This window comes from Elgaria multicarinata, chromosome 9 (assembly GCF_023053635.1).
Source record: "Elgaria multicarinata webbii isolate HBS135686 ecotype San Diego chromosome 9, rElgMul1.1.pri, whole genome shotgun sequence".
NCBI lineage: Eukaryota > Metazoa > Chordata > Lepidosauria > Squamata > Anguidae > Elgaria > Elgaria multicarinata.
In genome coordinates, this window is record NC_086179.1 from 1,218,934 (window position 1) to 1,233,967 (window position 15,034).

Sequence of the window (15,034 nt, forward strand, 5' to 3'; positions counted from 1 at the left end):
TTCCCCAGGCCCCGTGGGCCGAGGAAATGCCGGACGCTGCCCAGTGGTGGAGTTGGGCCAGCGTGCTAGTGGGAGGCGGGCGTTAGCCGGCCGTGTGTGGATCCCTGACTTCAAAATGCGGCCGGCCAGCCAGCCATGCCACACCACATTTGCCTCCCACCCCACCTGTGCCCATTCTGCCGAGGAGGGCCCCTGAACTCTGCCCAGATGCCCCACCCTGACAGCCCCACTGCATGGGTGAAGGCGGGGCTGGGATTGCAGGGCGCTGGCATCTGCATTTCGGGAGTGGGAGTGGGCAGTGACTGGGCAGACTCCACTTGAAGTGGGGAGATGGGGCGTGGGGTGACCAGCCTCCCTGCTTCCACCCACCCCTCCAGGGCTGGTTTTCCCTCTCCCAAAATTTCTTTCCACGGAGCTGCGGGGCTCAGCTACATGCATCTGTGTGCAGCACCCTTTTGACACCCAAATGCTGTGACGGGAGCGGCTGGCGGCGTGGGAGGAGGCGCCCTCACAGGTGTGTCGGCCTGGTCCCAGGGGGCCTCAGGCCAGCCGCTCTTCCCTCAGCCCCCCAGCTGAGGCCCAGGGGTAATGAGGGGGGGGTGATTCTTTTCACCCTGCATGGGAGGAAGGGGCGCTCACGGCCTGCTGACTTGATTGATTACATTGATATCCCGCCCCATAGCCGAAGCTCTCTGGGCAGTTTACAAAAGTTTAAAACAGTGAACGTTAAAAAGTATGCAAAATTTAAAACCATCAAAATCATGGGCAACTGGTTATGGACAGAAGGCTGGACTAGATGGACCCGTGGCCCGACCCAGCCTCAGGGCTCGTCTTACGGTCTGACGTTGGCTTTATTGGGCCAAGCGCCCAGTGTGAGAATGAGGCACCTTTGCAGTTGCACATGGAGAGGCAAGGGGGGGGGGGTATGCAGGCCCTCAGCCAGGACCCCAAAAGCAGTGGCCTCCATCAACTAGGTGCCCTCCAGATGCTTTGGACAACAACTCCCATCATCCCTGAGTATTGGCCATGCTGCATGGAGCTAATAGTTCTTGTCCAAAGCATCTGGAGGGCCCCTGGCAGGGGAAGGCTGGGGTAGGCACCCTGCTGGGGACGTCCCCTCAGAGGCAAGCAAGCCGCCTTCCGCTGAGGCTTGTCTGGAACAAAGGACCCCCAGCTGGAAGCTGGAAATGAAACGCAGCTTCAAGCCCAGGCACAGAAATTCCTTTCCGGAGTCCGTAGCCAAACATCCTGTACAGGAGCCTTTCCCAGCTTGCCGCCCTCCAAATGGCTTGGACTACAGCTCCCATCACCAGTTCTGCCTAGATGGCCACCGGTTGGGAAAGGCTCCTGTAGAACCTTGTGGAAAGGGTTACAGACCCGCGCACGTCCCTCTTCGCCTCGGCTCCCCCCTCCCCGCATAGCTGGCCAACAGCCCACTAGGTGAGAGGTCAGCGCGGGGGGGGGGGAAGAGAGGGGCGGGGGCGGCGCTGGGCCGGCCGTGCGGCACGTGCGAGGCGTGCAGGGCCGGGGGAGAGGGCTGCGGCGACCTCGGCCCCTGCCTGCTGCTGGGCCAGAGCTGCGGCAGAATCGGGGCCGCGGCGGAAGGAGCAGCGGGGCGCCCCGTCCCTTGGGGCGGGGGTCCTTATTCCGGAGGGCGCGGGGGGGGGAGGGCGCCCCCGAGCTGCTCTTTGCACAGCACCCTCCCGGGCGGGGGCGGCGCTGATGCCCCCTCGCCCCGCCCCTCGCGAGGCTGCATAAGAGGCGGCGCGGGGCCGGGAGCCGCGGGAGTCGAGCGCGAGCAGGCGGAGAGACCCCGCGGCGGGCCGGTGAGTTGGGGCGCTGAGGCCGGGCTCCGGCGCGCGGCTCGCCCGCCTGCCCGCCCTCCCTGGTGCCCGAGCGGAGTCGGGCGCCGCCCGGCCCCGCCCGCTGGCGGAGGAGCGCTTTTCGCGGCGGGCTTGGGAAGGCGCTCTGTGCATGGTCGGCGGCCCTCTGCTCTTCCCGTCTTCCGGGGCGGGTTTCCTGCGCAGTCCTCGCTCGGCTCCTGGCTCCCCGCTACGGGCAGGGCTGCTTCCTTGGGCCGGCGAGGGGGGCTGCGCTGGCGCTGGGCTCCCCGGGGAGGGCTGCGCGGGAGGCGGGGAGCCAGGGAGCCAGGCGGCCTCCGGCTCCGCCTTCCCGGCCCTGCGGACGAGGGGACTCGCGGCCCGGGGCGCTCCAGGCCAGAGGCACGATGCCCTACGGCGCGCCGGGGGAGGGGCGCCCCACGCGGAGCCGGGCGGGCAGGGGGCGAGGGCTCCCAGCCCTCTCGGGGGCCCCGTTCCGCCCTCCCGGGCTCCGCCGATGGCGCCCGCTTTTCTCCCTCCGCGACTGCTGCGCTATTGCTCTGCGTTAAAGGGAGTCATTCCTGGGAAGGGAGCGGAGGCGAGGCGGGGGGTGGCTACGACGGAGGACGCCCGTGGCGGGGAGGGACCAGCCGCCGAACCGCCCAGGTCCCCCTGCCCGCCCTTGTGCACATCTGTGGGGCGGCCCCGCTGCCGGGACTCCTTCCTGGAGCTGGAAGCGGTGCAGAAGAGGACGAGGACACCGCCTCTCTCCCCCCCCCTCCCGGCCGCCTCGGCTCCAGCCCTCCATCCCAGGAGGGAAGAGCGGCCGGTAGGCAGGCAGCGTGTCCCTGGGCTGGGAGAGGACGCCGAAGGAGCCACGCCTGGCCCTGGCCTTCCACGCCCTGGGCCGCCCTTTCCTCCCAGGCTGGAGCGGGGGAGCGGGCACAGGGAGGCCGCCCCAGCCTGCTTCTCTCCAGGGGTAACCAGAGCTCCGTAGCGCCTGTTTTATTCTTTGCCTGAACCACGAGAGCGCAAGAATCCAGCCTCGCTTGGCATGGAAGGGATTTGATTTTTCATAAGCACGAATTCGCTGCCTCAGTTGAATTTGGCTCCTGCCCGTCTCTGGGAGGGCAGAAAGCTCTGCGGGGCCCTGAGTCCCTTCCCAGCCCCTTTCCTGTGTTTGTTTTGTCTGTGTCCTCTGCCAGGCCTTGGCTACACTCCTGTCTAAGCCCAAGGGGAGCAAAGTTTCCTTGCTCACGGCCTTAAGGGCCGGAAAGTTGCTGGGTTTTGTCCTTGCTTACAGAAATTCTCAGGACACACAAAGCTGAGCTGTGCCCAACTGGCCACGTCTGCCCTTGAACCCCATGCCCACTGCCCTGTGGAGTGAGCAGCTGGGGGGGGGGGGCATTTCCATTTCCAACTTTCTCTCCTCCCCCCCCACCCCCACCCCCACAGCTGATACACTTACTGAGAGAGGCTGGTGTGTCTCTTCTCTCTCCTCCCCCACCCCCCAAAAATTCTGGGCTTTGTTTAAAGGCTGCAGCCAATGTGTGGTTTGAGGCCAGCTGGCAGCAGTGGGGAGGATTCCTCTGGGTGGGAGTATGCAGGCGGCCAGAACTTCCTCAGCCCCCTTTGAAGGGGTGGGAAGGCAGGCGGGGCTCTGCCCTAGAGCACAAAGCTTGCTGTAGTGCTGATGCTGCATTTGAGGAGCACCCACACACCCACACACACACACTTTGAGTGTTCTCCATGAACAAGTCTCTCCACCTGCGGGAGACCATTCTTGGTGCGTGCTGGGGAGGTGCTAGGTTCCCTTCCCAGGGTCCTTCTGTTAAAGGGAAGATGGGGATAATGTCAGCCCAGTGAATCCTATGACATGCCTGTACTCTCCTTCTCAGGAGCCAGCTGAGTTCCACAAGCAAGATCCCTGCCTGGAGCAAGCTGCCGAATTGGGGCCGCATCTGCGACAGCAGCCATGCCCTGGGTGATGAAGTTGTACCTCCTGGGCCTGCTGCTCTCACTCTTCTCTGCTCTTTTTGGACTGCTGGGTTTCCTGGGTGACCTGGTGACCCTGCAGGGGCTGGAGCCCTGCCTCTCCAGCCAGTGGCTAGAGCCCGAGGGCAGCAGCGGCCTCATGGCCGGCTCCCATAAGAGCCTTGCAGCAGACGTCAAGCTACGGACCCACAAAGCCATTGGCTCATACTCATGAGCCAAGTGCCACTCCCTGGAAGCAGCGGACAGGCAGGCGGGACACAAACCATGTGTGTGTCTGGAGGGCGTGCTTAACGTGGCTGGGCCGAGTGTTTCTGTCCCCAATGGAACAAGGGGCCAGTCATAGGACCTCAGCAGAGCCTTGGGTGGGAGAAGACGCCTTCTGCTCCTTGCAACTTGAACAGACGCTGACCTTGCTGGGTGGGGCTGCCTTGAAGACTTATCTGGTCAGAGCTGGAGAGCGCTGGGACCTTGGGTCTGGAGCCCCAGATCTGAAAAAGCATGTCCCTGATCTTCAGGCGCAAGACACGAACACAGAGGACTAGTGACACATGGGAAAGGATGGGCGTCGCCTGTGTGCTTCTGGCTGTAACCCCCCTGCCCTTTTCTCAGAGACGGATTTTCTTCTCCAGTAGACTGTGGGCTGCCTCGGGCTCATTGACCCCTAGCCTCTTGGCCAAGCGTCTTGGTTGTACGCACACATCACCTGTGCCCTAGGCCTGGCTCTTGTACCAAGCCATAAGGAGATGCATGTGGCACAGCCTGGGCCAGGGCTTCTGGAGCAATGTTCGGTGGCTGCCTCAGTCCTTAGGCACGCTCGCGTCCCACCTTTCTGCCCAAGAGGAACACTGGAAGTTGGGATTTCTCCGCGTCTTGCCTGAGCCCCCACCCCCCGCCTGAGAGTGGGAATCTGTCCATTTGAGTGCAACACCTGGCCTTGCTTTCTCCACCCACCAGTGAACAGCGGCCAGGGTGGGCTACGGTGAGCCCCAGTCACAGCAGGGGCGTGGCTTCTCTGACAGCAAGGAAGAGTGACAACAGGGCCCGACGGGGCTTGTCCCGGCTGGAGGAAAGAGGACGAGACGTGGCTGCCGCCCTGGGTACTTGCAAGCCGGCCTCTGCTGCTTTCAGCAAGGGGTGCCACGCTGCTACTTGGGAGTTCAGCAGCCCAGGTGGTCCCAAGCAAGGCGCTGTTTGATTGCAAAGGACCATGAAGCCACTGGTGCCTCTTAGAGGCTGGGGCAAAAGTGGCGACAAACTGCCCTTTCGTGGCAAACTTTGAACCAGGGAGGTGCAAAACTTGGGGGTGGGAGTCTTCAGTGAATCATGACTTGCTGTGTCAAGCCTGTATCAATGAATCATACTTTGCTGTGTTGCAGGGCGGGCGGGGGGGGGGGCATGAAACCTGGCCCCTGTGTAACTTATGGAAGAAGGGGGAGCGTTAAGAGCCAAGAGCGGGCACCTCTTGTATTTTTAAATAAATGCAAACCTGTTTTCAACACCTGAGCCTGAGCTTTTGTTTGCAGGGGAGAAAGTCTTCAGGTGGAAAAGCTGTGGGCTTGAATAAGTCCCCCCCCTCTCACTCGCCACCTGGGTGCCGCTTGAAGCGAAGAAGGGGGCTGATTGCCCCCCCCCACACACACACACAGACACCTTGTACTCCAGTCAGGCGCAGAAAGGCCTTTTGCTCGGCCTGTGCTGTGTTTAATGCCAACGCTCGCCTCCTTGGAACAGAAGAACGGTGAAACTCTCGTGCCTCCTGTGGTTGGACGCCCTGCAGTCTGCATGGCCAGGGCCATCTCCAAGGCACAAGCCACACCTTCTGGCCAGTGTGACATCACAGCCCCAGCCAGGGAGCCCCTCCCCTCCTCAGAGTGTCCTGGTGATGCACAGGGCATCTGAGCTGCCTGCTTGGCCCGGTGCCCAGCTCAACTGCCCCCTGCTGGCTGACCAGCTGAGCCTGGCAGGGCCACAGCTGGCAGCTTGGAGGTGGAATCCCGAAAGGCATGTGTACCCCATTGAGTCCTGCTCTCGGACACCCCCATGGCTAAAGGGGCCCTGGCTGGCAGCCAAGATGCTGGCAGGGTGCTGGGCCTGGAAGAGGGGGTGCTCTGCCAGCTGGTTCACTCTCCAGATTACAACCTTTTCCCTGACTCGGCTGTGTTTGAGAGCAACTTCATCCAGGTATGTCCCGGGTCTCCTAAATCAGTGGCAGAAGGAGCACGGTCTGATCTCGTTGCTGCTTCCAAAAGCAGGATCTGGGGAGGAGGAGGAGGAAGGCTTGGCTGGGTGTGGAATGATGAACAGCGTTACTTAGGGCACTTGGAAACAGGTGAGGAGCTCCAAAAGGATCTCTCCAAACGGGGAGAAAAGGATCTCTCCAAACGGGGAGAAAAGCATCTCTCCAAATGGCAAACGCGGTTCCATGTAAGCAGGTGTAAAGTGATGCAGATTGGGGCATCTCCCCTATGAGGGAAGGTTTCTACAACTGGGATTGTTTAGCTTGGAAAAAATGGGGACAGGATAGAGGTGTACAGAATTATGCCTGACGTGGAGAATGTGGATAAGGAGACATTTTTCTCCCTCTCCCAAAATACTAGAACCCAAGCAGGTCATCCCATGAAGCTGATGGGTGGGAGATTCAGGACAGATAAAAGGAAGCATAGAATAGTAGAGTTGGAAGGGGCCTATAAGGCCATCAAGTCCAGCCCCCTGCTCATTGCAGGAATCGTTTCTTCACACAGTGCATAGTTGAACTACGACATTTGCTACCACAGGACGTAGTGATGGCCACCAGTTTGGATGGCTTTAAAAGGGGTTGGATAAATTCCTGGAGGAGAAGGCTATCAATGACTACTAGTCCTGATGGCTTATATGCTACTTCCGGTATCGAGGCAGTAAGCCTATTTTGCACCAGTTGCTGGGGAACGTGGGTGGGAAGGTGCTGTTGCACTCATGTCCTGCTTGTGAGGAACATGTCCTGCTTTTGTGAACAGAATGATGGACTCTTGGTCTGATCCACCATCAGGGCTCTTCTTACATTCTTGGTAACTTGGGTTGGTCTCTACCATCCAAAAGGTTCTTTGAGGGCCAGATCATATATTTATGGCCTGCTTCTCTCCCCACCCCCAGAGTAACTCAAGGCCTCATGCATGTTTCTCTGTTCCCCCCCCCCCCCCCGACTCCATTTCTACATCAATGATCCTGTGAGGTAAGTTAGGCTGACGGGGAGTGACAGGCCCAGGGTTGCCCAGAGAGCTGTGTGGCTGAACAGGATTTGGTGCTGCTCTTTGTCTGGCTTTCTGATGTGCCTCTACCTGCATTGTGGTGGGAGGGTCTACTTCTCCTCAAAAGTAGAACATTTGTGCTGGGCAATGGGGCATGTGTTTAAGAACGTGCATGGGTTTCAGTAACGTGGTCTTCAAAGGGCAGGTCCACAGCAAAGCCCATAGCATTTCCCAGGAGGAGGAAGAGGAGGAGGAGGAGGAGGAGGAGGAGGTGGTAGAGGGTGGTTTGCAAAGCAGGTTCTGCAGCAGCTCAGCTCCTGCTGAAGAGGGGAAGTCTGTTTCCTTGATCATCGCTCCTTGTCTTCGTAAGTGTCCCATCCTGCTCTTTGCAGTTCAACTCTCCAAAGAACAGCAAGGGAATTACTTGTGAGGAGGCACCCAGCTAGAGGGCGTACTTGCACGTAGCAGTGCTGCTGCAGGAGCTCCAGCGCTTCCTCAGGAGCTGCGTGAAAGCCCATGGTCTCCTGCCTGCTGGCCACCTTCACCTGAGCCTCTGCATCGGAGGCAGGCTGCTGCCCTCCCCCGCCTCCTTCTTTCCACCCACCCCAGCCTTGGCCTTTGGATGGGTGGCGGCATCAGCCGGCAGCTGGGCGAGGCAGGAGGGGTGCCCGGTGGGTGCTGCGTGCCAGGTGTGGCTGGATGCATCTCAACTGTTTTCAATGGGGCCTCAGCCAGGGGAACTTCCTCAACAGGTCACAAAGAAGGGGAAATGGGTAGACATCACCAACACGCCCACCATCGTGATCATGGGCGTGACCTCCTCTGACCCCTGCCTCCCACTCCCCAATGTTCTGCTGATGGCCAGGCAACGGATGCCCGTGATGAGGGGCAACAGCGAGGCTCCAAGGCGGCCGGTTATAGACCTGACCAGGTAAAGTGGGGGGTGGAGTTGACCTGGCGTGGAGTTTGCTGTTCCGTGTTTGCCCTTGAGCGGAAATGTGCCTCCCTTGACACCCCCCCCTCACCGGCCCTTGGGGCCAATCAAATGGAAGGCAACCTCCATCCTTCTGCAATAGCGTAAAGGGAGTGCTCCGCGCCCCCCGCTGCGGCCTTCCCCAACCTGGTGCCCACAGATGTTTTGGACTCCAATGTCCTTCAGCTCAAGAATGCTGGGAGCTGCTCTCCAAAACAACAGGAGGGCACCAGGCTGGGGACGTTCGCTCTGTTCACAGGTGGGGCTTTACCCTCCTGAGCCCTGGCTGCTCCCCTCGGCTTCTGCTGAAGAGGGGATCTCGTCCCTGCCTGGGTGCCTGCTCCCTTTTCCTTTCGATGCCCCACTGAGAGCGCTCCAGCCGCGTTGCTCATCCATCCATCCCTTTGGGAGCCTGCCAGGGAGTCACTCCCTCCCCTGCAGGCTTCTGCCTCCCCTCCAGATCCAACTGTATGGAGACCACAACTTATTGTGAACCGCCCGGGGAGCTTCAGCTATTGGGCACTATAGAAATGCAATAAATAAATAAATAAATTATTGCGAGTTCCATCCCCCTCATTGGCTGAGATGGCTGTCAGTCCAGAATGTCCTTCTGAGGGTGGGCAGAAATGGGTATAGTTCCGAATGGGGTCAGCCAGCCCTGTTGCATCTGGGGGCCTCTGGCTCTTTTTCCTGCGTGAGCCCTCCGGACGTCTGCCCCAAAGTCCCACTCTAGCAGCCCCTCTGCTCTCCTGGCCCCAGCTTCTCCTTGTCCCACCCTCAGGGCCTTTCCCCCATCCTGTCAGGCTCATCCCATCGCCCTTCTCTGTGCTGGGACTGCATGGCGCTGCCACGTGTTCCACACGAAGCCCAGCAGACTCTCAGAGCTACAGAAATGTTATTTTACAGCAGGCAGTAAAATAACTGTGGTACCTCATGTTAGTATTGACGTGGCTGCAGGCAGCTTCTGAACCACGAGGATTATGCTCAGGACTTCCCAAGTGGCAAGTCCGCCTATAACTTTGCACAGTCCCCTCTGGGCGCCACGTGTGGCCCTCTAGACATTTTGGCCTATGCCTTGCATCAGCCCTAGCCAACGTAACCAATGGAAGGGGATGATGGGAGTTGTAGGCCAAGACAATTCCCATCGTCTTTCCCACCCTAATCTAGAACAGAATGATGGACTCTTGGTCTGATCCACTATCAGTGGAAAGATAATGTGTCCAAGCCGTGAGTACCGTGAGTGTAGCTTTCCCCAACCTGGTGCCTTCCAGATGCGCTGGATGGCATCATCCCGTAATGGGCATGGTGTCTGCGGATGATAGGGTTTGTAGTCAGCACATCTGGAAGGCACCCAGTTGGAGAAGGCTGGCCTATGGCAGAGTGGCACTCCTGCCCTGGCCTCATGAACGGCTGCGTCCTCTCAATTGGAGCTCAAGGTCTGCCACGGCCATGGCCCTTCAGGCGTCACTGGCCACCCTGTGGCAGCCCAGGAGCCTTTTTCCCAGCCACCAAGGAGGCTTGCCCCTCCGAGGCCTGGGCCTTCTCCAGGGGCACCTCTGGACGACCTTGCCCTGTGCCCCGATTCTGACCATCCTCAACGCTTTGCCCCAGGCTGCTCCCCCTCCGCTACGTCCGGCTGTCTGTTCATGATCCCGTCCAGCGCATCTTACGGGTTCAGACGGTGAGCAGGAAAGTCTATTACCTGCAGCTGCACCACGAGTATCCCTACGGTGTCTTCGCCCTCTGGAGCCGCCTGGCAGAGATCTTGCAGCGGGGGCTCTCCATCACCACCAAGGACCCCTCCATCCGCATCCGGCACAGCCTGGTCCCCAGCGGCGGAAGCAGCCCCTCGGGCAGCAGCTCCTCTGCAGAGGTAAGGGAGGGGCTGTGGCGGGAGCGGCAGCGGCAGCAAACCCTGGGCGGCACCTGGGAAACGACTCTGCAGTGCTCACGCATGGCCAGGCATGATCTATATCCAAGCCTCATGGACATGGGCTTGCAGCCCAGGTGGGTCCCCCTGCCCCAATCCCCAGGGAAGCGTACCCTTTTCCCACCTGCCCCTAGGGTTGCCCCCTGGTTGTAGGGCAGCAGCGAACACATCGTTCTGCATGTTTTTGCTCCCTGAAAACACCTTTACAAAATGTATCTGCCCTTTGCCTTCGTGCCCAATGGTGCTGGGCCACCTCGAGCAGCCAGGAACAGTCTTTTGGCTTCACCCGCCTCCCAGGGTTGATGTGCAGCTATAATGAGATGGCCTTCACTTCAATGCTGCTGCTATGAGTTCATTGGGTGAAGAGCAGGATACAAAAATGGCAGATAAAGGTGTCACAATTATTAAACAAATCCACAGAAGGTCAGTTGGTGGCATCAGAAAGATCTAAGAGCAGCCCCCTGCCCCAGCGGACCCCCTTAGGATCCAGGCAAAATAATGTGCATCTAATTGCACACCTAAAAGCAAGAAGTGAAGTAACAATAACCGCAATATGTGGAGATAACTTGGTCCACCCCATGAGATGGCGCCGCGGCCTCCCTCTCCCTCTGCGGTGTGGGGCTGCTCTACAACAGCTCCGCCCCCTGGGCTGCATTGCTGAGCCTGGGTGGGCTGCTCTTGGTGGCACTCATTGGACACGGGGGGGGGGGAGAGGCGGCCCCTGATGTCATGGCAACATCCCTGGCTCTTTCATGTGCCAACAGTACCCTGACGTAGGGCCACGGAGCCAGAGTGTGATGCGGCTGGTCGGGAAGAAGATGTCCGGTGTCCTCTCCCAAATCTCAGGAGCACCGCTGAGGAGGAATGAGAGGCGAAGAAGGTGAGTGGTGGATGCGCGGCGGTGGGGCTTCTACCAAACAGGTCAGTGGCTCATATGTCGGCACCAAGTTAAATCTGATGGCTTTGCCTGTGGGCATTTCAAATGTAATCATGTTCTCCGCTTGGCCTGCTTTGCTTTTTAGATCTCTGCTCTGTTTTTTGTTTTGTTTATCATAGAATCATAGAATAGCAGAGTTGGAAGGGGCCTACAAGGCCATCGAGTCCAACCCCCTGCTCAATACAGGAATTATTATTATTTATTATTATTATTTATTTATATAGCACCATCAATGTACATGGTGCTGTACAGAGTAAAACAGTAAAACAGTAAATAGCAAGACCCTGCCGCTTAGGCTTACATTCTAATTAAATCATGGTAAAACAATAAGGAGGGGAAGAGAATGCAAACAGGCACAGGGTAGGGTAAACAGGCACAGGGTAGGGTAAAACTAACAGTATAAAGTCCAAACAACATCAAGTTTTAAAAGCTTTAGGAAAGAGAAAGGAATCCACCCTACAACCAGCTGCCTCTTGAAGGCCTCTAGTGTGGGAGAGGCCACAACCTCCCTAGGTAACTGATTCCATTGTCGCACTGCTCTAACAGTCAGGAAGTTTTTCCTGATGTCCAGCCGGAATCTGGCTTCCTTTAACTTGAGCCCGTTATTCCGTGTCCTGCAGTCAGGGAGGATCGAGAAGAGATCCCGGCCCTCCTCTGTGTGACAACCTTTTAAGTATTTGAAGAGTGCTCTCATGTCCCCCCTCCATCTTCTCTTCTCCAGGCTAAACATGCCCAGTTCTTTCAGCCTCTCTTCATAGGGCTTTGTTTCCAGACCCCTGATCATCCTGGTTGCCCTCCTCTGAACACGCTCCAGCTTGTCTGCGTCCTTCTTGAATTGTGGAGCCCAGAACTGGGCGCAATACTCTAGATTTCGGTACCGCCCAATAACTGAAGCTCTCTGGGCAGTTTACAAATCATTATCATCATCATTATCATCATCATCAATAAATAAGCAATGCTGAAGCTGCTGTTCTTCACCAACGTCTGGGGCCACCACAGCTGATCAGGAGAGGCCCCGCTTGGCACTGCCTCAGGCGGCAGTTGCTAGGAGGCCACAGTGGCACTTGTCCCCTGGCCACACCTCCTGAGCCCCAGCCTGTTCCCTTCTGTTGGACAACAGAGCCGTGTGCTCCTTACGGCTTCTTCTGCATGGCGCTGCCCCGTCGCCAGTGTTGAAGTAAACATCCAGTGCCAGCCTGGTGACCTTCTGTGTGTGGAATGGGTGGGAGGCGCCATCCTGCCCGTTGCCTCATGCAGCGAAGCCTCTTGGGGCGGCCTTTCCCCTGGGGCAGCCCCATGGCTAGGAGGATTGGCTGTAGCTGTGGCTCTGGTGAGCTGCTGCCACCGTTCAGACTTGACGTGGCCGAATGGACAGAAAACCCAGGAGTCGCACCCCAGCCCCTGGCAGCAAAAATGCCTTATAGGACAGTCCTGGCAATCAGACGTACATTGGGGCGGGGGCAGTGGGTCACCTTCAGACACTTGCCTATTGTGGCATGAACATCAGTTCCTGAAAAACGGGGTGGTTGTTTTTCTGTCTTTGTTTTCAAATCATTCTCGTGAGCTTTATTGAAATAGATTTTGTTGGTAGTCTGATTTTAAGGGATGGATCATATCCTTATGGGGCTTTGTCTCTCCTGTCCTGCCAGGGTGTCATTTCAGGGAGATGTCCTGGAGGAAGTGTCCGCCCTGTCCAATGACATTAAAGGTAAGACGCTCCTCCCACCTCACCGTCCGGTTGGCCAGCGCCCCTTAGACCCGCCAGGGGAGGGGACTAAAGTCTTGTGAGTCCCAGAGGTACAAGTGGGGGGGGGCCTTAGGGGAGGGTCTCTGGGCATTGCATGTCAGAATGCCAGGAGCAGCCCCCCTCCCTCCGGCCTCTCTGGCTAAAGGGATATTGAGGGGACGGCAGGGCGGGGGGAAGAGGCCGGAGGCCGGCTGCCCACCAAGGGCGACGGCGCTGCCCGGCTTCGAGGATGGCGCAGCCGCGGCCCGGCTCCCGGGAGGGAAGGCCGCCTTCTTCCCCGAGGCCCGCCCTTCGCGCTCCGTGACCCTCCGCCTCTAGGTGGAGCCAAGCCTCCGCCCTGGGAGGGCTCCTCCGCCGGGATGCAGCCCTGGAAAACCCACAGCGCGCTTGGCTCTGCGGCGTGGTCTCCATCACCGTCGGGCTGGGCAGGCCTCGGAGGGAGACAGCCCGGCTTCGGAGATATGGGGACTCCTCTGGAAGCCAGGGCGACTCGGGTCCAAAGCAGACTCCGGGCCGGTCCCGAGGCTTCGGACGCCCCGTGGAGCCTCGGGGGCGTTTCTACGGTCGTCTCCCAATCTGATGCCGTTTTGACCTGTAAGTAGGAAATCTTACAGGGCGGGGGAGGGGGAGGAAGGGGGTGCAGTTTGCGACTGACAACGCTGGCTTCCAATCAGGGGATGGCTCCTTGCTTCCTTCCAGTCCAAGCGCTTTTGGGAGGGATGTGGGAGAAACCCATCAGACGCTGTTTCAGTTTTCTTCCCCCCCCTCTCTCTCTCTGTTGCCCACTGAAAGCAGCCTCCACGACACGCACAGCAGGCTCCAAAGGCCGAGGCCAGCCCCGAAACGCGCCCCGTGCGTGGCCGCAGGCGCCCTCGTGGACGTGGGGGTCCCATTTAGCTCCGGCCGCTCGCAGCCGTGACTACTCGCCCCTCTTCCCCTGTTCAGCTGCAGGGGGCGCTTTCTGAGCCCCCCCCCCCCCGGGCGAATAGGAGCACTGAGGGGCAGCCAAGGCCTCCCACGTGGCCCTCTTGCAGCAGGGGGCCTCTCGAGCTGGCTGCCGGCGTGGTGGGGGCCCTGCTGCCGGCCTTCGCTCACTCCCCCGCCCCCCGCTTTTCCTCGCAGTTCTGTTCTACGACATGCCTCCATCCCTGGTGTGCGCACGGTGCAAAGGGCGGCTGCCCAGGGCCCACCTGAGGCGCGGTGGCGAACCCAGGTCCAGCGATTCGGATTTTGACCTTCTGCCCTGGTTGGAAGGAAGAAGCCCCGGGATGTGGCAGCAAGAGACGCCTTCCTGGCTGCAGCCTCTTTGCCGCCTCAGCAGCCTGGCTGCTGCGGGCTGGAAGTAGAGCCGGGCGAGCGACCCAGGGGAGAGCCCCCCCAACCCCGACGCCAGCTGCAGGCTGGGCCGTGCACCGGCTGGCCGAGACTAGAGTGAGAGAGCTAAAGCATAATAAATCTATCTGGCTGGGCATGAGCCGAGTGGTGGCTGACACTCCTGTGGTGGGCGGTGGAGGGGGGGGGCTCTTTGGGTTGTCAGGGTGCAATCAATCACGCCTCTTCTGGTACTTGGCAGGTGCCCCCTGCTCAGATCCCTGCCTGGCACGAGTGTGCCCCTGGGAGGAGGAAGAGGAAGTGGAGGCAATTCGAAGGTTCCCCCCTCCACACACACACCCTGATTTCTAGGACTGGGGTGAAGGAGGGGTATCCCCTGCCCGCCCACCACCCCATAATGATATCCTGTGGGGTGAGGGCCAGGGGAGCTAGGAACTGCACGTTGCCCCAGAGAGGAGATGCAACTGTGGTGGGCACCCTTGGGTGGGGGGTGTTGCAGGGTGTCCATCCTCCAGCCCTCTTCTTTTGGAAATAAGTTGATTGGGGAAGAGATGTTTGTTTGTATTGTTTGTTTAGCCCAAAAAATCTCAAAGGCTTTGAGTGAGTCAGGGACACGAGAGCAGCAATCAAAGGCAGAAGCTTGTGGAGTTTTGCTGTGTTCTTTCTGGGAAGGAGAGGAGCGAAGGCACAGGCAGCATCCTGCGGAGGCGGAGGCGGTGGTGGTGGGGAAGGCATTCTTCTGGGAAGAGCCTCTTGGCTGGGAGAGGAGACGGTTTCATGGTCCCATGAAGCAGAGCAATCAGGGAGAGGGAGACGGGTTCCAGCAGCTTGGGAGAGCAAATATTTGGGCAAGGTGGGAGCGCTTGTGGCCGCCTCTCTCTGGGGCTGCTGACAGCGGGGATTAGGGCACCACGTCACCTGCCCATTTCTGACGCTTCCTGCACTCTGACTACAGGCCAGGGCAGCCTCGCCCAACCTGGCACCCTCCCAATGTGTTGGGCTACAACCCCCCTAGTGGGCTGGGGATTATGGGAGTTGTAGTCCCAACACATCTGGAGGGCTTTGGGCAAGGCCAG

The 15,034-nt window shown here is 59.2% G+C and overlaps 1 protein-coding gene across 1 annotated transcript; it reads left to right on the forward strand.

Annotated features, from left to right (window-relative positions):
* The first annotated feature begins 5,855 nt into the window (after positions 1-5,855).
* Positions 5,856-13,972, forward strand: GARIN1B (golgi associated RAB2 interactor 1B). Its single transcript, XM_063134265.1, has 6 exons — positions 5,856-5,996; positions 7,792-7,970; positions 9,624-9,885; positions 10,734-10,822; positions 12,529-12,587; positions 13,749-13,972. The coding sequence occupies exons 1-6, from the start codon at positions 5,856-5,858 to the stop codon at positions 13,970-13,972; spliced, it is 954 nt and encodes a 317-aa protein (XP_062990335.1).
* The last annotated feature ends 1,062 nt before the right edge of the window (positions 13,973-15,034 follow it).